At 44.2% G+C, this 25,104-nt stretch overlaps 1 protein-coding gene across 1 annotated transcript in view; it reads left to right on the forward strand.

Annotated features, from left to right (window-relative positions):
• The first annotated feature begins 5,479 nt into the window (after window positions 1-5,479).
• The window catches only part of PELI2 (pellino E3 ubiquitin protein ligase family member 2), a 65,980-nt gene continuing 46,355 nt past the window's right edge, over window positions 5,480-25,104 (forward strand). Inside the window, exon 1 of the mRNA XM_088461602.1 lies at window positions 5,480-5,999. Coding sequence (XP_088317728.1) covers window positions 5,887-5,999 — 113 coding nt within the window. The 5' untranslated portion in view covers window positions 5,480-5,886. The remainder of the gene's footprint in view (window positions 6,000-25,104) is intronic.

The following is a 25,104-nucleotide window of genomic DNA, read 5'->3' on the forward strand; positions in this document are numbered from 1 at the left end:
ACCCTTTAGGAGTGTGAGGCCTCTTTGAACCTCATTTTCCCTCACTCCTTCCATTTTTTTGGGTTTTATAGTGTTTGGAGTGGCATTTGGAGTTTAGCGGTTGATAAAGTTAGAAAGCTTTATTGGGTGCTCTCTCCTCATAAAGGTTGATACTGTCCTGCTAGGTCCAACGTATAAAGTGTGTGTTGTGCATGAGTTTTTTTTTGTTCCGTATCCGCTCTTTATTCCACAACCATATATATTTTCAACTCTATCCTTGCATGAATTCACAGAAATCTGCCTGTGAATAAGAAGCCGTTCTCAGGCTGGGTGGTGAGCCTTGAGTAACCAGGTCCCCTTGGAAGCTCCCCCTTTTACTCCCTGTTGCTGTGCCTGGTTGTAGTGGTGGGGGGTGATGACATGAATCATGCCTTCCTGTTCCCACCTCCTATGCTATACAATGCTGCAAATCGTGTCCTCTAGCCCCAATACCACCTGCTATTCTAGTAGGGAGATGGGTGGATCTGGAAGGCTGGTCTATTTTCTCCGATATTCGTGAGTCACCTGGAAGGTCCATGCGAGTAGACAAGTATATATAAAAAAAAAAGACAATATGGGCCTGATTCAGAGCCGTTCGCTATTTGCGGTCGTTCGTTTAAAAACAAGGGGTGGCTATTCAAATGATCCGTACGCACATTGCAGTCTGTTCACACCTCTAAGTCTGAACGAGCGAGCAAAACATACGCTCGTTTATTTGTTAAAAATGCCCCCTGGCCGCTCGCACCATACGTCATGTCCGCTATTTATTAGATTAATCGAGTACATCGACCAGCGTATGAACTGCTCGCTATTCTTGTGGTTGGTGTTTGCTACCACAAATTTGCGAGCAGTTCTGGCTCTAAAATAACCAAGTGACGTGGTCACTGACGCTGCTGTTTTAAATATACACACCCATAAAACGCCCGTTTTGACCTTTAAGCACGCCTGCGTTCGGATCTCCACTCCCCATTTTCAAGCACCTTCCCCTGTTACCACCCACATACGCCTCATTCTGTCACTCAAAATAGCAGGCACTCGCTATATAGCGTACAAACGATTTTCGGCCGCACTGACTGGTTCTCGCATGCGTACTAAAAACCGTACGCATGCGCAGATGTGCAAACATCGCTCGGAACGAGCGTACTGCCGCTAACGAGCGGCTCTGAATGAGGGCCTATATCTCTGCGTTAATGAAAAAGTGAACACAGTATGTGAGATGGCAGACAAAAACACAAAAAATTGATAGATAGAATTGTCAGGACTCGATCAAAAAATGCATATATACAAATTTTAATTAAACGATAATACATACATAATGACTTTTGAAATACCACATATTTGGACTTAGGCCGTCATAATGCCTCTAATTGGCATTCATCAATTAGCTGAAATAGGTGAAATGATTTGAAACACAATGTCAGTTTGTAGAATGAGTTGAAGATCTCTCAACTCCTTAGTACTAATGTCAAATCCAGTCAAAATGGCTTGATGTACTCCGCAGATGTTACAGTATAAGTCCGGCGTGTAGTATATACTACATATATTTAAATTGATCATGCACATTGGCAAAACAATTACCCTCTTCAAAATGGTATATAGGGTTGAAGACCTGTGAGGGTAAAGAACAATAATGGCCTGGAGTATGACATCGAGCCATTTTAACTGCCTTGCAGCAAATTGCATCACCACACCCTATGGTTGCCCACTCTCTTGGAATGTCTGGGAGCCTCCCGAAAATCGAGTGGTGCTCCTGGCCCCCCGCAAGGTAAGGCAACTTTCCCAGATTGGCCGCTGCCCCCCCTGTACCCGCACCCGGTCGCATCCACTTATTGAGTGAAGTGGGCCATCTGTGTTGGGACGATGAGACAATTAGTGCTGAATAGCTTCATTGTAGCCCCGCCCCCTGCTTTACAATGCCAGTAGTATCGCCTTTGCAAAGAGGGGGGTCTGCAATGACGTGCTTGCGCCGCAACGCACCGCCCACTTATGACACCATGCCCCCTGCTGACATGGCTACCCCCTCCTGAAGTCGGTAAGTATGCCACACCCCTACAATTGCTGGTGAGGAGGTATTAGTGATGGGTATTGATTTCCAATATTTTTAAAAGATCGATTTTCATGACTTTTGCATCATGATTTTTAGATCGATTTTGGAGACACAATGTATTAATAGAATCGATCCAAAAATCATGATGCTGAAGCAACAATGTTCTTACCTGTTCCACTGCGTATTACTTGAGCAGCTAGCCACGGCAAGCGGTGTGGGAGAAGCCCGGTGTGGAGATGCAGCTGACCACTTTGGGGATGGGCGCTTTACGTCATAAAAGCGACGTAATTTGTCTCACTTTAGCCCCGCCCCCCTCATGGTGCTGTGCCTCCCGGTATTATGCCCCCATTCTGCCCACTTCACTAGGAAGTCGGCGGAATGCGGGAGATCCACATACTCCAGGGGTGCAGGGGTTACCCAAAAAATTAAGAGCCTCCCGCACCTTCCAGAAGAGTAGGTAAGTATGGTATAGGGCCATAATGTCAATAATATGTTTAAATCAATGCATTAATAAATATATGTACATCTTTCTTATTCAGGAATATAATTATTAAGAGGTAAGTTTAGGCAGATGCCTCAGGTGGTAATAAATAAAACAAATGCAAATTTCCTGGCTTCCTTTGTCTGAATTAATGATTGCTACAGCAGACGTAAATATAGTGAAAGTGACACATTTTTTTGTTAAACTGTAGATTTCACTAATACAAATGTTTATGTTACTTTGAGTGCAGGTCCTGAGCGAAGCCGTTTCAGCTGGTGCCTGAGGCAGCATCATGACTAAGCACTGCACAACCCTTCTCTTATCTGAGTTTTCTGAGGAAGAATCAGGAGATGTAAATCTGTACAGAAATATTATTGGTACAGTTGATAAGCCGAAGCAGATAGCAGAGACTTGAAATGTAAAAGAGAAAGGAAAAATGTCAAGTGATGAAAACAAGGGGACATTTTTATCAGAAACTAACTATGCTGGAATATTAAACATGGATCTCATAGTATAACATTTACAACAACAAAAATGATTTAACCATTTCAGTTTACAGAAGAAATTTCTGCACTTTTCTTCAGTGATAGGCAACCTCATACATTGTAGTGTAATCTCACACCAAAGTCCAACCTCGGGACACTTCCGGACCACCCCTTAAATTTAATAAAGTCTTTACATTTTTTAAATAAAATACTGCTTGGCTCCACCTCACTTATATATTAAATTGGGATCAGAGCCGTAACTAGCTATGGGCAATGAGATAGTTGATGCCAGGGAAGAGATAGGGGATGCCAGGGAAGAGATAGGGGAGGCCAGGGAAAAGATAGGGGAGGCCAGGGAAGAGATAGGGGATGCCAGGGAAGAGATAGGGGAGGCAAGGGAAGAGATAGGGGAGGCCAAGAGATACTGGGGATAAAAGAAGAGGAAGCTACAAGTGAGGATGATAATAAAAAGAAAATTGACAGCGCCCCCTGCCCTGCGGTGCCCTGTACCATGGCACTACCCTAGTTACGGCCCTGCTTGGCCTTCTTGGCTTAGATGACTAATTTGTTAAACACACTGTAGTACCCCCAGTTCACATTATGCTGCAGAGACCCAGTGCCGTAACAGGGCAGCAGAGTGCCCTGCGCCGGTCTCTGCCCTTAACCCTGTGTGCCTAGGGGGAGTGGTGTCATTTGGGGGGTGTGGGCCACACCCGTGTGTCACCCTCGGAGGGGGTGACACCAAAATGATGGCTCCTCTGCAGTAACAGAAGCCAGGTGCTGCAGTGTGACATTCTCCTGCGGCACCCAGCTCCTGTCATAGAAGAGGAGTCGACAGTGCAGACTCCAGGGACAGCCCAGCATCTCCGGGGATGCTGGGTTGCCCCCAGAGTGATGTTATCGGGATCCCCCATGAGGCTACACCCCTTTATTTAGACAATGCCCCCTTTTCGGCCAGGCGCGCAGGGGGTACCCAGAGTGCGCACCGGATGTCACCAGACCCGGTGATGCCTCTGCCTAGGGGGTGGCACCTCCAACTCTGGAAGGTAGAGCTCTTGGCAGCTCTACAGGCTGCCTGCCCAGAGTGCTCCTTTGTCGTTTCGGCGGCTCTGCAGCAGCACCACATGCAAGTGCTGAGGGGCAGTGAATATGCCACCCCAGGTCCCTGCTTGCTCGCACATTCCTAGTTACGACCCTGCAGAAACCCCTATTCACCCACAGCTTAGCGAGCGGCCAGTAGGCTGACACAAAAAAAAATGTCGCCCTGATTCAGAGCGAGCGCTCTGAAAAGAGCGTCCGGCTCTGAATCAGGGCCTATATCCAGACCAGAGTGATAGTCCTGGCTCATCACTCATCAAACTCTTCCCTATATACTGTGCCTCTACCCCCCCTCCTGAGCCAGCCTCTTAATAAAAAGCTGTAGGGGTCATGAATTAACTCAGCCCTAATTACTGCAAATGGAAATTGGATGGAAAAGGAGCCCAGCTCACCATTGTAATTATTGTTGTACTGTTATATATCATGTTGGAGGATGTGTAATAAGCAATACGCATGAAATTAAAATAAAATCAGATAAAAACAAAATTCCATCTTTGTACAAGACTCTTTATAACAAGAAGTTTGAGATATGGTGCGTACACACGGTACGATAAAAATGAACGATAACGATATCGATCATATCATTATCGTTCATATCGTGCATTTTTTGGTCCCTTCCAACCCACAAACGACCAGCGATGTGCGAGCGCGTATGGATGATAACGATATCGACCATCACCCGAGCATGCAGGCCAACCTGGTCGATATTGACCAGGTTACATAGGGACCCAGGAGCGTTGATCACGAGTCGCTGGCCGTCGTTGGTTGGTGCTGTGCTGGATGACAGATATCAATCATCCAGCACTCTGGAAGGTGCAGGGAGATTGTTCAGCGATATTATCGCTGAGGATCGTCCCGTGTGTATGCACCAAAATTGGACAGTAAAGTAGTGCTAATAATAATAATAATAATAATAACATAATAATAGAGTAAAAACAATGCAATAAAAAATTACCCAGTGCGAAGGGTGAGGAGGAATTTGTAGATATAAATAGAACGGCCCCTTTAAGAGCTCCCATCCCATTTTACTCTATGTTTACATAACACTATGGACGCGTCCACTGCACACTCGGTCGGAGGGGGGGAGAGGCAAGGGACTATCAATTGCCCGTTTGGTTTCAGTGAACGGATTAGGCGGAATATTAATAATAAGTACTAACCGAGTATCTGTAGGGGGGAGACACGTAGCAAATAGTCAGCCGATTGTCTCTAGTACGTTGATTAGCATAGGCCGCGCCCCTTCCCCCCCCGGCGCTCATCAGGTGTCCTGTTGCCACGGCACTTGGAGAGCAGCGGGGCTCCATTTGTTGTCTGGAGGGGGAGGAGGAAGGAGCTCGGTCTGGCGAGTCATTCGCAGCCTCGGAGCAGGGGGGCGGAGAGGAGGAGAGAGGAGGGGGCAGCATCCTGTGCGGTCAGCAGCAGCGGCTCTGTATCCGGAGAGAGAAGGACACCGCACCGAGCGGCTCCCCGCCACACACCCAGGGGACGGTGGGATCTGGCGCTGACCTGGAGTGGCTGCATACACCGGAGGAGGAGCAGGGGAGGGGGTGTATGTGAGAGGGGGCTGTCTCTCCCCCCGGAGCGGGGATCGGAAGGACCCGTACGGCGCCGGCCTGGAGATCGCGGGGCTGCCGTTGACGGGAAGCTGCGCCACAGCGGGAACGCGGATATGATCTGGCTGCCGGGCTGTTGTCTCTGCGAGGTCGGCTGAGCGGCTCCCCGGGGGGTGACGTTAGCGGCTGTGGAGGGGGTTGTGGATGCTCGCAGGGGGGGACCGGGGTCTATCCATCTCCATGTTTTCCCCGAGTCAGGAGGAGCACTGCGCCCCCAACAAGGAGCCCATCAAATACGGAGAGCTGGTGGTGCTGGGGTGAGTCCCTCTCGTCCTCGCTGTGTGTGTGATGTACCCCGGGGGGGCACCCCCCTGCCCGGCCCACTGCATACGTCCTATATGTGCCTGGGGTGGGATAGCTATATATCCTTTTAACTGCCCCAGCTGCTGCACAATCGCCTACCAGTGGTGGGTACAACCCTGGTGCTTCCTGGCTGCTGGGCTAATTAAGTTGTGGTCCTAGGCTATAGGGCCTGATGGTTCAGGCTAGTTGGGCAGCCCTGAGACTAGAGCTTGGGGTTGGAAGCCATCACTTTATGCATACGGCCATACACTGACGCATAGATGTTCTGTAAACTCCTTTTTAGCTGGTCATGGGCATTATCAAGAAGGTGATCTACAGGACTGAAATTCATCTATAAGGAAAGGAAGAATTCCCCAGGGCCCTGGTGTATATACTTGCAGGCCCCATTTATTGTTTTATGGTAATTAAATGCTAATATTTCCTGTCAGGAAACTGCACACATGGGGCCCAAAAGATATTTGGTCTCCTGCTATCTTTTTGGTTGACCCTATTGGTGCCTGAGTGTGTGTGTGTGTGTGTGTGTGTGTGTGTGTGTGTGTGTTTTATATATATATTTTTTTGTCACTCTTACATTTTAGGCTTGTGACTTGGGATTCACCCTTGGATGGGGGTTTGGGTGGAGGTTATTGGGATACACTGGCTCTGTTCCTATCGGCCTCTGCATTGCGTGTGCAGATAACAAATCTATTAGTCACAGAAGTCTAACATTTTCCACAGTAATTTACAATGAGTCGATGCACAATACACTTGATTATGGCCAAATTCTACAGTATCCACAATAGTGGAAGCCACAATGCCTACAGAATAATGATTCGGTCTCATGGTTATAATGTCATAGTTAAAACAGGTTTTTCAAAGTATCTTCTCTTTAGTAGCGGTTTCTACAGAAAAGAGCCATCCACTACTTTGGACAAGTGTGATTTGTCTATAGTTAACATTTTCTTATGTGTGACCTGGAAGAATAACTGTCGCTACTGAAGTTATACCATAAAAGTTTAAACACTTTAGATGGCGCATGTAAGTGTTCATTCCCATGTACAGTAGTTGTGTGAGCTCCGTACTGTTCATATGTCAGTAGATTTTGGATTAATTTCTGCATGCCACTATTACAATCCCTAAATTGATGTAGAGGAATAAGTGAGTGTACAGTCATACAATGAGCTGTCATGCAGTACCTGTGATAATAGCTGTATGATTAGGTCACTTACCATAGACCTAGTTCTGTATCTGGATTTCGCAAATGACTTTTGATTGTGCTGTCCCAGTGCACCAAACTACCATGTCAGCTTCTGCTCTGTATGTGTAAGTGATACATCTTACACTAGTCCTTTTGGCTGTTTTAGTAGCAAAATCTTATATAAATCACTATTAATGTAGTTTATCTTTGGGATATGATGCCTATTTTTCACTTCTGGCTGTCTATTCTAGGAAGGCATATGTAGTAATGACATTTTTTATATGGCCGCTTGTGAGTAACACGTCCGCTTACTGTTATATCCTACTAGTATCATAGTGTTTGTCACCCATCTTGCACCTAAAACATCTGGCATGTTGGGATGGTGACGTCTTTGTGTTAGTCGGTTTCTTCATGTTTGTTGACCCAGAAGATATAATCCCAAACCTTTAGGTGGCTTAAACAGCAAATGGAAACATTGTTTTTATGGTTTTAGTACTGCCACATTCTATACAGTCCTTACTCTAGTTTAGCACAGCAGTCTTGTGACATTACAGGGTCACGTGGTATCACCAGATATTTTAGTATGAGAGTAGCACAAGCTGAATGTCTCCTGGTCGCGGTGGTGGTTGCAATGCTTGAGTCCTTTTCTGCTTGTTGTTGACCTGTACATTGTCACATGCTATGTAGATTATCTAAAGCAGTGATGGGCAACAGCCGTCCCTCAGCTCCTTACTGCTGCCTTGTGATTTGTTTTTATCTTCCATTACTGTGACTGCTGATATGTTATTAGAGCCAGGTGTCTTTCTTTGATTACAAGCATTGTTTTTGGCTTTTTACTGAAAGTAATGGTAATGTGTGGCCCTGTTGAAAGTTAAAGGGCAGCCACTGTGGTATTGAGTTGCCTATCAATGGTCTAAAGCCGAGTTTCGTAACCTGTGGCACTTCAGCTGTTGTGAAACTACGCTTCCCAGCATGCATTTCCTCAGTTTTGCTGTTAAGCCAAGGCATGCTAATCTGTAGCGGGCATGCTGGGATGGGATGTGTCGTTCCACAACAGCTGGAGTGCTGCAGGTTGCCTACCCCTGGTCTAAAGACATCCAGATGAATATTTATTATAGCCCCTTGTATATCTCAAACACTAGTAAACTACATCTAATACCGAATCATGTAGATTTACTTTTTTTTCTTTTTTTTTTAGTGTGTGTCCATTGTCTGTAATTGTGTAAAAACTAAAAAAGAACAAACGCCAACAAAAAAAAAATCCTCTTAGGGCCTTTCCGCGCACAGGTATGGCTGGGAAATATCCATAGATCTGTGCCTTTCTGTCTCTGTTAAGCTGGGTACACACTGACAGATGTATCTGTCCAATCTGTCTGGTGGAAAGGAAAATCTGGTCTGGCTTCCAGGGTTTTGGAACAAATTTCTATTGGTATTTGCTCCCATACATTACCAGATCCTTCCCACCAGACAGATTGGACAGATATATCTGTCAGTGTGTACCCAGCTTGGACGGCAGTGTTATATGCAGGTCAGAGGTTCTGCGAGACAATGGTATAAGCACCATGTTATCTCTGTATCACGGTATGTAGTTACCCACACCCAGCAACCTGGCTGACGTAATTCCAGCGCCGGAATGTCGCTACCCGGCCAGAAGACCAGCTCCAGATTACCGTCGGTAATGGACATCCCCACGCCGGAATCCCGACAGCTGGGATGCCGATGGTAAGTATAGCGTGGCTTGTTAGGACTTAGCTGCCGGGTGAGGTTAGGTTTAGGCGTCATTTTAGGCACTAGGTTAGGATTAGGCACTAACGGGGAGGGTTAGGGTGGAGGGGTGGGGGGAGGGTTAGTGTTGGGATACAGAATAGGAGGGTTAGTGTATCATAGCTCTGGGTGGGTTACCATAGTGCCTAATGGATCTTCCCTGTTGTTTTATTGTGTTGTGTTCTGTTTGGGGCTAACCACTATGTGAATTATCCTTGTACACTGATGAATGGGAGTCGGACACGAGTCCAAATGAGGATGAATCTTGTGGATATCTGCACACTCGCCACGATAGCAGACTGCGCATATGTGTAACAGATTGCAAGTGCGAACAGATTGATCTGTTGATGGATCTTTTCGTGTGAGGTGGGCAGCAGTTGGGCGTTTACCATGAGGATTAATGTGTTGTAGGTGCAGGGCCCGACTCAGGATCGGGACCATTGTGTCCAAAATAAATCATGTAGCTAATATCACACATTGTTAGTGAGATATCCGCAGAGCACTGCCCTTTTTCTTATCAGTAGCATTAAGATAGAAAAATGCATATTCTGTATTATTGCTGCTGTTTCTGCAAAGTGGATCCGGGAGCTCTTGGCTGGAAATATAACATGACTGTACAGTTCCACAACTGTTCTCTGTCTACAAGACAGAGGCCTCCACACTACAAATGGCCTGCGTGGTTCAGCCCTGGTATTTTGGTGCTTTTAGTGTTTAGACGTTCCAGCTGTGCTATTTCAATACAGTGCAGCTAGTAAGCATTACATTGCTGCTACTTAAATGCCCAAATATAGTGCTGCTTGTCTCTGCAGGCATAGTCAAGTGGTTGGCACTGTTTACGCATGCTAAATCTAGCCATGTTTATAAAAGTAAGTTTAAAAATAACGCTAAGAAATGTTCATGGTGCTGTTGCTTGGCATAAAAATAAAGGGGCAGATGGCTGCATTGTTCACATTAGAAATGTATGGTAGTTGGGTGTATATATGGCACACCCTCAGTAACCCTTCTGTACACATAAGACTCATACTGTGGAAGTATAATTTTCCCTTGTGTTACGTATCTGTTACTTTTTCCTGGTGTGTATCTTAGAGAATGTCAGAACAGCCTGAGAATATTTCAAGAGTGATGTTTTTTTTTTTTTTTTTTGTGTCCCATACTATGAGGGGTCTATTTACTAAGCAGTGTTAGGAGACAGAGTGAAAAGTGATAAGGTACCAGCCAATCAGCTCCCAACTGTCATTTTTCAAACACAGCCTGTGAGATGGCAGTTAGGAGCTGATTGGCTGGCACCTTATCACTTTTCACTCTGTCTCCTAACACTGCTTAGTAAATAGACCCCTGAGTCATGGTCACCAACGTGTTTATAGGAGCCTTAAAAAGCCCAGGGAAGCCCGGCTAACTTAGGGCCTGATTCAGCAAGGATCACTATTCTGCTAATTATATATCAGCGGGGATATGCAAATGTTTGCTTTCACGCATACGCACAGTTAAGGCAGGTCAGACCTCACTCAGGAACTGCTAACTTCAGCGCACGCTATGAGGCTTCAGGCTGTGTATGGTATTGCTGGGGCTAATTTATGCACGCCCTTGCAACGCCATTGAAATGAACTGGCACGCCCCGATTGCCCCTTCGTTACCACCTGCAAACGGCACTTCCTGTCAATCACTCTGTGGTGGGTCTGCGTCGCCACTGTGATTGCAGTTCTGATCGCAGTGGCTGGTTCGCGCATGTGCACTGTGCGTACAGATGCGCAGTGTGAAACAATCATCCGATTGCATGCATATTAACAACTGCGATCCTTGCTGAATCAGGCCCATAGTAAGTAACATTGTCCTTCTGGAAACTGGCCACTTCCTGTACATAGAGCCATCTGTATACGAATTTGCATTATCCCCCATCTCGTTCTGCAGGAGACATTCTTGGTTTTCTGCTGGATGAAGAGAATCTGGGACATAGAAGTCCCTGAGCCACTCTTTGCACATGTGTTTACATATAGGGCCCCATTTAGCAGTGATCCTTGTTGCCAGCAGCATATTTTATTTAGTATTATTGCAGTGATGCTAACGAATATGCCGTTGGTATTTAACATTACTCAGCCCTCCCAGCTAGGTCTAGCGACGTCCACCTCCTCTGCTGCATCCTCTGCGCTGTTGCTGCCAGTGATGACCTGTGTCCTGCGTATGTGCAAAGGTCAGTCTGCGCATTCACATTACAGTTTCACCTGGCAGGGACTCTGTAATCCCTAGGAGGCTTTCTTGAGGCCAGAAAGGCTATTGTGGGGCCCTATTGCCAGCAATGGGAACCGTATTGCTATAGTGGAAAGTTAAGCTTGTTGCTGTTTTTTTAAATACTGAAAGGAGGACAGAACAGTCTCATTTTTAAATGGGGCCCATAGTTCTGGCATTTATAGCTTGACTGTTAACATGACAACTTAGTTCATGAGAATAGACTTAAAATCCTTTAGAATTTATATAAACAATATGCAAATTATCATTATAAGGAGTGAAGTCTGAAATTCCTACTGGTTTATATCACAAACCGTGATCCCAGCATTATCTGTAGGTTTGGAGTCATAGGTTTTACTGAGAAATTACACCTATTGGGCACCTCATATAGTAAGCACTGCCGTTTTACAGTACTTGTATGTATTGGTTCAAGTGTGACTTTGGTGTGGTGTATATCTTATTAAGCAATGTGTCTCTCTATTATAATTTGCAGCAATTTCATTGAACCAAACGTTTGGTTACAGTTTCAATTTCAGTTTCGCTTTTCAGTGGTTTTCCTTGTATACCTGTTTATATAAGAGGGCTTTGTCATTCTTTCTATCGGATTTTGAGATTGTGGAAAAGATTTCTGGACTGCACAACCTGACTATATATACAATGGGAGGTGCTACCTGATGAGACTAATTGCAGGCATAGAAACAGACAAAATCTCAGGTGCACAACTCCAAATCATCAATAATATATATAAATGCAATCAAATTTTGCAATCAATAGGTTTTTAGCATAATCATGGAAAAGCTTATGGGCCTACCCACCTACCTCTTTCGGGTAGGTCCCTAACATACTAAGGTTCAAATCCAGAGCGCAGGACCCCCCCAAAACCGGCCAGGCTAAGCCGCCCCAGGGCACCACCATAGAAAGAAAAGTACATTACCATACTCCATGCTTTTAAACCAATAATGAAGGGTGCCAGTCCAGAATGAGGGCGTCTCCTTTCCCTCAGATGCACAACAAAGCACATTAAATGGAGTATATGGAAAAGATTTCTGGACTGCACAACCTGACTGGCACCCTTCATTATTGGTTTAAAAGCATGTAGTATGGTAATGTATATGCACACTGTATTAGGCACAATTCTAGGTAAGTCCTACAAGTTATATACTGTAGTGCAATTTTGGTTAATTTTTGGGGCGTGGGTCCCCGTGGATTGCGTTGGTTGGTCTGTCTCAGGGCACTGCAGTATAACACATTTTCCTTTATAACAAATTTTAACCCTTCACTGTGTGTCTAATATATATGTACTTCACTTTTTTATTTTCATTCTTTATATGCAGCAGCAGCTGCTCCTAACTATCTTTACACTGCACTTTTCTTACTATGGTGGTGCCCTGGGGCGGCTTAGCCTGGCCGGTTTTGGGGGGTCCTGCGCTCTGGATTTGAACCTTAGTATGTTGGGGACCTACCCGAAAGAGGTTACCTGGATATGGTGGGTAGGCCCATAAGCTTGGCCATGACTATGCTAAAAACCTCTATTGATTGCATTTATATATATTATTGATGATTTGGAGTTGTGCACTTGAGATTTTGTCTGTTTCGGATTTTGAGATTGGTAATAGCTATGGCTGGTATTAGTTGTCTAATTGTGTGTATTTGAGTTTGCATATATGGTATAGGCGTTGTTGGTCTGGATGTGGACTAAATGCCGTCGGTCTTTGGGCCTGATTCAGAGCTGAACGCTCTGACCAGAGCGCTCGCTCTGAATCAGGGCCCTCCTACCTTTTTTTGGAGCGTCCTCATGGACACTCGCATAGCTGTGGGTTACCACCCACAGCTATAGCGAGCGTCCATGATGATGGTCGCGATGGTCTTGACCATCGGGCTTGCGACGGAGACCCTGCGGTAGGGTCTCGCTGCCGCAAGCCCTGGAGTGATTTTGGCTCTATCAGAGCCAAAATCACTCCCACTGACATCACTAGTGATGTCAGTGGGGCCGGCTTCAGACGGTAGGCGTTTCCATGGGAACGCCTCCGTCTAGCAGGCACGCCCCCGGCATGCCCACCAAAGGGGGCGTGCTGTCAATCAACATCGACAGCACGCCCCCTTTGGTGCGAGACCCGGAGCGATGGTGAGCCCGTCGCTCACCGGGTCTCGCGCATGCGCACGATGGAGCTCCCTCCGTCGTGCGCAGTGGGGAACATTGACCCGCTCGCGAGTGGGTCTGAATGACCCCCTATATCCCGACGGGAGAAGCGAACGCTGAACGAGGTAAGTCCGGGGCATCCTTAGCTTTAGCTGTGGGAAGGGGGGGGGGGTTTAGGGAGTGTAGCGGGGTTAGGTTTAGGGTGTGGGAGGGGAGGGTTAGGTTTAGGCACCCCTGGGGGTGAACTTAGTTTTAAGCACCACCCCGGAAGTTTTAGTGTTAGGCACCCCTAAGTGAGGTTTAGGGTACTTGCCAGCTGGTATCGGGATATTCTCCTGTTTGGCTTCTCCTGTCGGAATTTGAACCGGCTAAACAGCCGCCAGTATTTCATACCGATCCCGTTGGTAACATCAATTACTAGTTTAAGTCTTCTAGTTACCATTTTATGTACTGCAATGGCCAGTGTCCTCCCCAGAAATTTCGCAAAGCCAGATGTCACCATGAGGTAGCCTCAGGGGGATACTGTACCCCATCACAAGAGGCAAGCAGCATTCCACTCATTGCTTGGCAGGCTCCGGCAAGGAGAGGGGGACGGGCGGCAAGCTGCAAGTCAGCAAAGCCTGCAGCCCGGCTCTAGTGCAGGGTTGTTGGGGCTAAAGTGAATGGGGTGGACAGGATCCTCCCACTGGTGGGACGTCCCCGCACAGTGAGCACCTCCACTGCCCATGGCGTCCCCCCCTGCTGGATTGTTAGTACAGATTGAGTCTCTTATATCCAAATATTCCGAAATACAGAATAATTTTGTAATGACTGGTTTTTGATGGTTCAGTGTACACAAACTTTGTGTAAGGCACAAATTATTGAAAATATTGTATAAAATTACCTTCAGGCTGTGTGTATATAATACATAAATGCATTCTGTGTGTATGTTGGAGTCCCATTCCCAAGATAATTCATTATGGAATACAATTATTTCAAAATACGGAATATTCCGTTATCCAAAATGCCCCTGGTCCCAAGCATTTTGGATATGGGAGACTCAACCTGTATTAAGGAAAAACAACCCCATCTCTCAAAAGAAGTTAACCCTTTTGCTTTAAGCTTACCACAAACCATATCATCCTGTTATTCTGTCCAAGTACCGGGTCAGAGTTGCTTGTAAGTGGCCAAATTGGATGATATCAGGCCATTTAGAGCAATGGGAGCGCAGCCAGACCTCTTCCAGCATCTCTGGGGCTTGTTGGGATAATCGGAGATCCTCTTTCTTCCACACTTACCATGTTAAATAATTTCTTGCTATGGGGTCTTTCTGAGATCAGATATCTAAAGGTGCGTACACACCTGGCGATTAGGAAAGAAAGTACGATTACGACATCATAATCGTACAGTCGTTCCTGATCCCCTGTAGTGCCTACACTGAACAATATGTCGTTCAGTTGCAGGCACCCTCCATCATTCCTGAACATGGCCAATCTGTCATTATCGGCAGATTGGCCTGCATGTTCAGGCGATGATAGATCTCGGAAACGACCAGCGGGAGCGCGCATTGCTGGTCGTTTCTGACATTGTAGTGCACGATTACTAAGCGATTGCATGATTACGATGTCTTAATCGCATAATTGCTCAGTAATCTCGCCAAGTGTATACACACCTTTACTTCTTAAAGGTGCCCACACATACCAACTTTTCATCCAATTTGGCCGATTGTCAACGAATAGTGACAGATCATGTAAAAAATGGCCAAATCGTGAGTTTCTACTCTTGATCACGATGCGCATGAGGGAAGCACCGAGCATTGAAAACACAGACTTCCGCAAGGTTGTTCCTCATTAAGCAAATATTACCTCAGCATGGTCAATGTCATGTATAATAACACTGGATTGACCTAGAAGCCTATAATTATGGCTAGTAGCAAGAGGATACTATAGTGACTTTGAAAAAGAGTTGATTTTTGGAGTGCATTTAGCCAGCGCGTCGGTGACAGACATCCCAAGTTGCAAATGTTTTCCCTACAATGGTGTTGCAGGTGCATTTTGTCAGTACATACTCCAGAATTAAGAGCATTCATTTGAAGAATAGATGAGTAACTGCAGGTCATTTGATTGCAATTTTCAACCAGTGTGAAGATTCACTACTTTCCAAGTTGAGCAAGAACACTACAAAGCAGGATATATTGGTCAAGCTGCAAAACAGCTCATCACACCTGGCAGTGCATGTTTGGTGCAAAAAACTTGCAGTGTACTGCTGAACACTACCTTGTACTACGAATGGATGAGTGCATTTGTGTTGCCAACCTAATGCACTTTACAGCTATGTTTATTTCTAACAGTGTTTGGATTTTACTTTTGCATTTGAAATGGACGGTTTTCTTCGTAAAGTATAGATTAAATCAGAGGTTCCAAAACTCTGTCCTCAAGGCACCCTAACAGTCCAGGTTTTAAGGATATCCATGATTGAGCACAGTACCTTTATTATAACTTCTGGAAATGTTTTGTAGAACATTTTATAGGCAAGATGAAACCGAACTAAACTTATAAAGTTCTATTTCCCTGTAATATGTACAAGACAGAAGCAATTGATTGGTGTCTGTGAATAATTACCCCACAATTATTAGTATCGTAAAGCAAGAGCTAAAGATATCAAAATCCACAAAACCTTCAAGACATTTGGTTTCCAACAGGATAATCATATTCTCTGAGGATTAAGGTAATTGACTTTGTTTTATGGCCCAGTAGTATCATAGTAATTGAGCATGGTGGTGTTCCAATTTTATAATTATCAGTGTAAATAATACAGTTGGGAGCTAATAAGGCTCAAAATTGTTCCTCCGAGAGCATGTTAACAGCTTTGTTCCTAAAGAGACTGGTCTGGGTAAGTTAATGGGCTTTATGACACAGGTTTTGCTATATGAATAGGTTTTATTGGCCGTGTTCTTGGAGAGCTGACGCAGCTGCTTGTTAGTAAATCTTTATTTCCCTGAAAGGACCTCAGAGTTGGAGCTGACAAGTGTGCTATTACCATACATAGGGGTCAGTGTTGTGGGGAGGCCGATATCCTAACCGTTCCCCCAACAAATAAATATACAGACCTCTGGAAATGATTTCCTTAGAAGGGTCATCTTTTGTGCAGCGCAGCCTTAAACTTATTTATAATTCTAGCACCAACACAACTATTAATTATAGAGAGAAGACACAATCAAAGGCCAATGTTCGGGGGTAAAAACAAAGTTACAACTAGCAGTTTTATCACTATATTTTTCAATTTGACTCTTTAATACAGTTAGTTCTTATAGCATTATAATAGTTTTTTTTTTTTTGTTTTTTTTTAGCACCATCCTAACAGACTGATTTCAGTTGCCATTCTAAAACGAACAGTGTATTGGTGGGTTCTAATGTTGACTACTGGCCTCTTCTCTATTTACTGTGCTTATAGGTCCCATCTGTGTTTCCATTGCAGGGATCAGAATTTACCAGATCAGTCTCCAAACACTGATTGCTGGACATCTGCAGCCAGACTGGAGGTCAATGTGCGCTCATCCCCCCTCCTCCTCCTCTGTTGAGCTCTGTAATAAAAAGACAAACCCATTATGTGCACTGTTGGCTCTTTGCTGACACACAAGAGTTCAGTAACGGGTCAGTTTGCTGCTCATTTCAGAGAGATGCAAGCTTTGTAATTTCTTTTTCACCTAAAAATATATATATAATCTCTCTATATTTTATTCTAGATTTAGTTATTTTTGTGGGCAATATAAACAGAATAAAAAAAACACAAAGAAAATATGCAAAGTCTGCCTTTATCAGTTTACATAAAACGGGCATAGGCCATTCAGTTCAGTGCAATAGGCACCTTTCAGAGGTAGAGCGAAGGCACTTCACGACCAGTACTTTCACTAATGTTTCCTCACACAGGAAAATAGTAATTTAATGTCTATCATTATAGGCATTGATGTCCGGCAAAACATTACAAGGAAACAAATCGTAATTGTTCAGTCATTACTCATCCCGTAGGTGCCCACACTGAACGATATGTCGTTCAATGCAGGCACCCTCCCTCATCCCCGAACACGCCCAATCTGTCGTTATCGGCAGATTGACCAGCATGTTCAGGCGATCATTGATGTCAAACGACCAGAGGGAGCGCGCATCGCTGGTCGTTTCCGACATTAAGATGCCTGATTTATGCATGATTAATTAGCGATTGAACGATTACGATGTCGTAATCGTTCAATCGCTCTGTTTAATCGGCAAATGTATAGGCGGCTTTAGAATGTCTTAAAGTAGTCAGTTTTCTGGTGCCATAAGGAGATGTCTGCTACTAATTATGTACAAATTTATTATTGTCCCTTAATTTTTCAAATATTAGGAGGTATGTTATATTAGTGGGTGCAGCTAATTGTTCATGGTCTACAGTGGCACAATGGTAAAGTTGGACCTTTTGTACATAGTGCAAACAGCCATTGTTTAGATGATGCTCCAATGTGAGGCTGATACATAGTTGAATGCAAATCCGGGATAATTACTCCCACATTCGGTGAGCATGGTGTATTTGTAAAGGAAGTTCCCATAAATTAGGCTATATATAAAGCTGACCACATGGTCAATTATGTAATTCTCAGTCAATTTGCCTGTCCATTGTTTGTTTGAGCCCTCACTCAGTACAATTATGGTAGTCCCAATCTAATTACATTTGGTTGCCTGTCCAGTGTCCTCGTTTGGTACTAATGCTACATAACCGGATCAGCTGTCGGTCCACCTCGGTGACTAAGCTGTTGTGTCCGGGTCACAGTGTGTGTGGGCATTGTGTGCTTATGGGAGGATGCTGCCTGGAGATTTTCATTTATAAAAATAATTTCCATACTGCAATAGATTGTACTACGCTAGTTCAGGGGTGCATACAATGTTGGCTCTGTAAGGCTGTATAACAGGCTATTCATATACATCATCAGGCTGCAGAATAAGGGAAGTCTAAGAGCACTGGTTGGTAGGTATTTTTCATTTTATTTTTTCTAGACCATACAAACTCCAAAAATAAGTCTACCTTCTGAAAATATAAACTAGCCTTTCACAGCTGTGAATCCAAACCTCCAAGCTCTTCATCCTGGCCTATATAACAATTTCACTCTTTGAATACTTTGACCCTTAGGGGGAGATGTATCAAACTGTGTAATGAATACAAGTGGAGAAATTGTCTATAGCAACTAATCAGCCAGCTTCTAACTATCATTTATCAAGTGCATTGATTGTATAAAATGATAGCCTGATGCTGATTGGTTGCTATGAGAAACTTGTCAATTCGTCTTCTTTAAAAGATTTGATACATTTCACCCTCTGTCCTTCATATGTACAGCTTAACAGAGTAATGAAAACAGTAGCCAAAAATACATGATTAGGAGAGCAGTTCTTGGTCTTGTGACAACAGTCCTTTTATTGTAAACGAGCATGCTTCAGCATAAATAGGGATTGTGCCTCAGGAAGGATGTTTAGCATCATCTTGAGTTATGCCACATCTGCCATTACTTGGCCCATGTGACAAATATTCCCTAACAGATGTTACTCTGTTCTCCATTGGGGGGTATAAGATAAGCAAACATGAAAAACCGTGTGGGTGTGGTGGTGGGAATAAGTACATCTTCCATTTCCGACCAAGTAACTTCTACCACTACATATTAACCAAACCTTTGTCAATGTGGTCTGTAGCATTCAGGTTTGTGCCATCACTATCCCAACAGAAAACACCTCTACAATTTTCACATCTAATCAATTGTTGCGGCTTATCAGTATAAAATGTTGGGAAAAGGCATAAAACTCTCTAAGTCAATTGTTAATCAGTTATTTGTAAATGGACAAGATTAAAGACCGTTCGTTGCCTGACTTCCCAGGACTGGGGTGTTCCATCAGATATGTCCAAATCTAAGATGGGAAGATGCTCTTTCATTCAGGGGTACTGTATGTACTTTCACACAATGGAGGAGATTTATCAAAGTTTGGAGAGAGAGAAAGCGGGGAGAGAATGTAACAACTAATCAGCTTCTAACTGCCACCTTACAGGCTGTGTTTGAAAAATGATAGCTGATTGGTTGGTACTTTATATCTCCAAGCTTTGATAAATCTCTGCCAATAAGCTTTATGTGACAGTGTTCTCTGATGGTAAAGTCAATTAAGTCTGTTTCGGAATGAGGTTGGGAGAGAATCCATACTTGCTCCCCGAAATACCCCCCAGCCCCCCCCCCCCCCAAAAAAAAGAAAAGAAAATTCCAGTTTGGTTTAGGGTATCAAAAATGCATCTTAATGAACCACAGGACTTTGGTCTTGTCTGCCCTGCAGAGTTTTGTGTGTGTGGTCTTGATGCCTTGTTGAAACCAATTATTGTACATCGCCGTAAGTACCTAAATTCAACCCTCAAGCAAGTGGTATATTGGATCGTTTTGGAGCAACAAGACCTGGATACCGTAATTATTAAGTATACCCTGGTCACCTCTTTATAGAATATCCTGGGGGAAAAATGTTTTTGGATATGTCAGAAGCCTGGCTGAGACATGGTCATTCTGTACAATGATCCCAAGCTAATTGTTAACTGGATGATTGAAAGAACAATCTCCCCCCCCCCCCCCCCCACCAATCCACGATTTTGAAATGGCCAAATGAAAGTCCAAACATCAAATCCATAGTGATTTTGTTATGAGCCACAATTCGTCAAATACAATGAGACTGATGAGGTGACAGCTTTCTGTACGATTTCTTTTTGCTAAAGGTGGTTATACAAGCTACTGCACTACTTTCCCACACTTGGCTTCTGCTTGTTGGCTTACATTTTGCAATTCATTCAATAACAAAAGTAATTTTCAAATTTTAGCACATGGCAAGGAATAGATTAATGATGTCCTGATACAGGGTCTACATACTTTAGGTCATGTAGTGTAACGTCAAACCCATTGTCTGCTTGTTGAACAATTCCTTCCAAAATCATGAGCACGGGGGCGATTCACTTGATCAGGATGTTAATAGCGTTAGGATGTTGGTCGTGGAGCTATTTAAATGTAGTCCGACTATAATCATTTTAGTTGGAAAGAGAACCGGCATTCTCCGACTTAAGTACTGGCTGCAAGGCTGTTAGCGCCGCACTAAGCCGGATTCTTTTACAAATTTATATATGTATGTAAAAACTTATATAATTTATTTATATCGCCTAGCACTTTTCTCCATTAAGACTCAAGGGGGCGCCTTAAATTATGGGCGCTCAACAGAGCATTTCAATTGTTGCTTTGTTCTGGCGCACATAGCTGAGGGTAGACACATTTCTGCTCGCCACCTCCTTAGGTGGGGAGCAGAAATGTGCAAGAAGTTGGCACTTTGGGCACCCAAATGGGAGCAGTACTTTTAGACTGGTTTAGTCGCTTTGCACGGCTAAAGCCGGTTCTGTTGGGGGCGCACGGACGCCCAAACTGACAAACAACTGAATTGCTTTATCGAGCGCCCATTAGGTAAGGGGCCCAATAAAACAATTGAATCTCCCCCAAGGTGCTTCACATTTGCATAAAATACAGAAGCCATCAACATAATACATAGATGGGTCTGCCATTTTGGGTCATCCATTCCAAGGATCACTCCTACCCACAAAGGTACTAGACAAGACCGCAGTCTTGGATGCACCTAGGTTACACTGGGTGGAATATGTAAAGCTTAGCTTAGATGACACTGGGGGAGCTACAGAATACTAAAGTGAGATGTACCAGCCTTACTAAATCATTAGATCTCTGCATTGCTCATCCTAACCATGGGAATACAAGACAAGGCAGCCATTTTAGGTGCATTACATAGGTTATATTATGCGAGGTAAGCATTCTTTGGAAGGAAGAATTTATTTCATACATTCACTTGTAACCACATCACTGCATAGGACAAGGTGGGGTTCATCCTCCGGATATGAAGTAAGTCTGTGGAGGATGAGCCACACTTGTCTTCCACAACGAAATGCAAAGAAGAAAAATAAACTTTCATACCTGTGCCCCACCTGTCCTAACTGCTGGTGGGGACTCCCTGCAGCTGCTGGGTCACATTGCAAACGCTTTTAGGCTAAAAAAATTACAAATGGTTGGGGTGTTGACTTTACGCCCCTCTAACTCCCCAACCCCACCACCTGGACACATGGGTGTACCTTTGTTTAATCACCAGACAATAACCTCTGGCACTACAGAAAAATAATGTAGTCCAAGCATGGGGGAAGATCTCCCCCCCCCCCAACCCAACCTGGCTACATATAACTTGTGATCACCAGACAATGTTACCCCCGTGCTACTCAAAATGTACGTTTTCCATATACGAGTGTGAGGTCCGTCACTCCCATAATTACACCTGTAGTTAACCAACATGAGAGTGGAGTATACTCTTTCAAATTGTGCCCCCCTTAGCAGCTATTACTTTGAGCTTACCAGACAGTGTCACCCAGTTTTCTATAGATTGGAAAGGGCATATATGTGCCCCACCTTCCCCTGGCCCAAGCACACAATGGTGCACGCTGTCTTGAAAGAGGGAAGTCTCCTATTCAAACAACGTCCCCACTTAATAGTTATTGCCTGTTGATCAAGGTTTAGGAAGAGACCCTTTTTTTTTTGTCATAATTTTTTTTTCCTTTTCCTATGTCATAGAGGCTGCATGTATAAGTTTTTGTACCTAAATATCTCCATTACACACTTCATGTGACGATGAAACTGTATTTGCCATTGCAAGCTAGGAGCCCCTACCTGCTGTCTTGATAAAGACTCCTAAAACGTGGCAATACACAAACCAAGTGTACGTCTGCATGACTGAACCACTTTTGTGATATTCAAACTGCATAGATCTTGAAGTAATTCTAATATTAGGCAGGTCCAGTTTGTACAGTTTTGCTGTATTGAGAGAATATGGTACAGTATCAGTTCTCTCCTCTTGCTATATTTTTATTTATTTTCATACTTGCTGCTGGGTTTCTCCATCAAAGATTCAGCAGGTGGAGACCTACTAGTAAAAGATGGTCGTGAAATGTGCATTCCTTCAGTTTTGCCATACACTGAAACCTGAAAAGCAGGTAGGGAATAATGGGGCATCCTAGGTGGGCCAGGCAGTTCCTGTTCTGCAGCTATATTGTAAGTTTCTATGGCAACAAAGGTTTTGCTTAGTAACAGTCATGTCAGGACAATTCACACTCCTACATGCTCTCTCTTTTTAACATCCCGTTACGCACAAAACCCAGTAAAGCCACCATGAAGCTCACAAAGCAGTAACTGCACCTGCTTTATAGCATGACAAATGACTTGCTGAAAGCTGCGGGGAGATGTGGGATGTTTCACATTACTTCCCGCTCTCAGATGTCCATTACCGGCTACTAGTTGACACACAGCTCTGGGTTCCCGCAGAATATTGTCTTCCTTACAGCTGCTCGTCCTCCGGATTAACCACTTTCTGTTGATGCATCAACATTGATCTTGTGCCTCAATGGGCTTTATCGTCCTGTTTTTTTTCACTGAACGTGTAACAAAGCGTTGACTGTGTGGTGTAATTAGCAAACATGCTGCAATAAGTCATCTTTAAAAAAAAATATATATTTTTTTTTTTCCTCAGTTCTCTTCAGCAAGCAGTGTTGCCGAATATCATTACAGTCTCTCCTCTGACCTCAATAGTAATTTGCCCTGTCATTTGGTTTGATGATGCATTGGGGATCCCTAGATTGTATGAGAGCTTAAATTGTGTACTGCCAAAAAATGTATGTTTCTTGTACCGCTTTGCTTATAAAGAGGATTCAGTTGTTTTTTGGGTACTTGTTAATAATGGGCTCCCAAACTATTCAATTGTTGCTAGGTGCGAGTGCAGCGGTAATATCGCTTGTTTTGCCCAAATGCAACTGGTTTAGCCACGTAAAGCGCCTAAACCCGTTAGTAAGTACCGTGTAGCTCACCCATACAGTCAACTTTTTGCAGAATTTTGCTTGCCATCTCAGGACAGAGCAACAGTGGAATATCTCCATTGGGCTCCCAGAAAACAATTGATTTCCTCCAAAAGATTGTTAAACGTCTCCTTTTAGTTTTTTTCAGCAGTAGCTGTCTTATAAGCATTAGAAGAGCACATCAGGAGGGAGGTTTTTAAAGTGTATGGGGAGGGGGCGGGCCCTAAATGATGCAGTTACAAGAATTGCCATATTGGTCCCACACCTGCGAATAGGGGTGAGACATCAAAATAAATCATTGGTTGAACTGATGTTTTTAGCATTTGGTTATAAAACCTTGTTTGGTCCTAAAACATTTGGTTCAGGAACACCAATGGTTTCCAATGTTAATTAGCTAGGTTACTTCAAACAACTAGAAACAACACTTCAAGCAAGGGATTTTTACAGCAAACCTACTTTTTCATACTTAACTTGTGAGCTATCCGTAAGTATGATTTGTGTGCACCTTGTCGATTTCATCTTTTAGTGAAATATCCCTGTATTTAAAACCCATTTGCTCAGCAGGCCATGCACTTGAACTCACAACCTCACATACTACAATCAGACATTTAACACACAAGCTATTTATCTGTCTTGCAAGCCTGGTATTTCTGACTATATGAAGCTGTTAGATCTGTTTAACTGCAGTGGTTTAAAACTATGTAGAGTGCATCCACATACTGCCACATAGATCTGCTTTGCTGCAATGATTTAAACTGCCCATAACTAGATTCATATAGTTAGAATTACAAGGCTTCTTAAGCAGGGGCAAATAGCTTCATGTGTTAAGTGTATGTCTGTGGTATATGATGTTGTGAGCTTGAGTTCCACTTATGGCACGCTCAGCAATGTGTGTTTAAAGGGGATGCAGTCTGGAAGCCGATCGTCGGCTTCCCGACTGTCTAATCCCAGCAGGGGTCTAATGATAGGCGTCAGTATTTTGACGCCTATCATTATCCCTACGCCGGGAGCCTGACGCCCGGTATAACGAAGGCAGGCGCAGACAGCCATGGGGGGAGGCGAGGCGAGGGCGATCCTGTTTTAAGTACAGGAGAATTTAACTGAAGGTGCACATATCTCCTGTATGTACGGGAGCCAGTCACACCAGCCTGCCTGCCCCACACCTCTATACATCTGTATCACATCGTAGAGGCAAAGACCGTTTCGGTCTCAGAATAATAAGCGGTACCTCTGGGGGGGTTTCTGGGTACTCTGAAGCCCCTCCTGCATGTGGCACTGCACGTTCCATGTCTTGCATTGTTGAGCTAATAAGATTGGAATGGCTGGATGTATGGGTCTTCTATACGTTGCTACAGAGATTTAAATTCTGTCCGTTTTAAGAAGGCTATTGCTGTGGCTTATTTATAGTGCAAGCTTTTTGAGAGCATACATCACTGCTAAAAATCAATATAAATGAGTTCACGCTGAAGTTTTGATGAGGCTATGTCTTATAAGCAAATGGGTTAAAGCTATAGTGTGAGCCAAAACATTAGAACATTTTTATTTTTGTAACCATTCCACCCTCCTTAACCTGCAGCCTGTCTCTCTCCTCCATAACTGGGATGGGAAGCCGACGGACGGAAACCATCCGCTGGCTTCCCGACTGTCTAATCCCGGCAAGGGTTAAATGACAGACGTCGAAATCCCGACGCCTGTCATTTTTACCTACACCGGACGCCCGGCTTCCCGATCAAAGGTAAGCTGGGTCCCGGGTGCAGACAAGCGTGGGGGGGGGGGGGGAGTAGGTTAGGGGCTCCTGGGAGGTACTTAGGGTTAGTTGGGTTTAGGCTAGGGGAAG

This window comes from Taudactylus pleione, unplaced genomic scaffold, assembly GCF_031769625.1.
Source record: "Taudactylus pleione unplaced genomic scaffold, aTauple2 ptg001075l, whole genome shotgun sequence".
In the NCBI taxonomy this organism is placed as follows: Eukaryota; Metazoa; Chordata; class Amphibia; order Anura; family Myobatrachidae; genus Taudactylus; species Taudactylus pleione.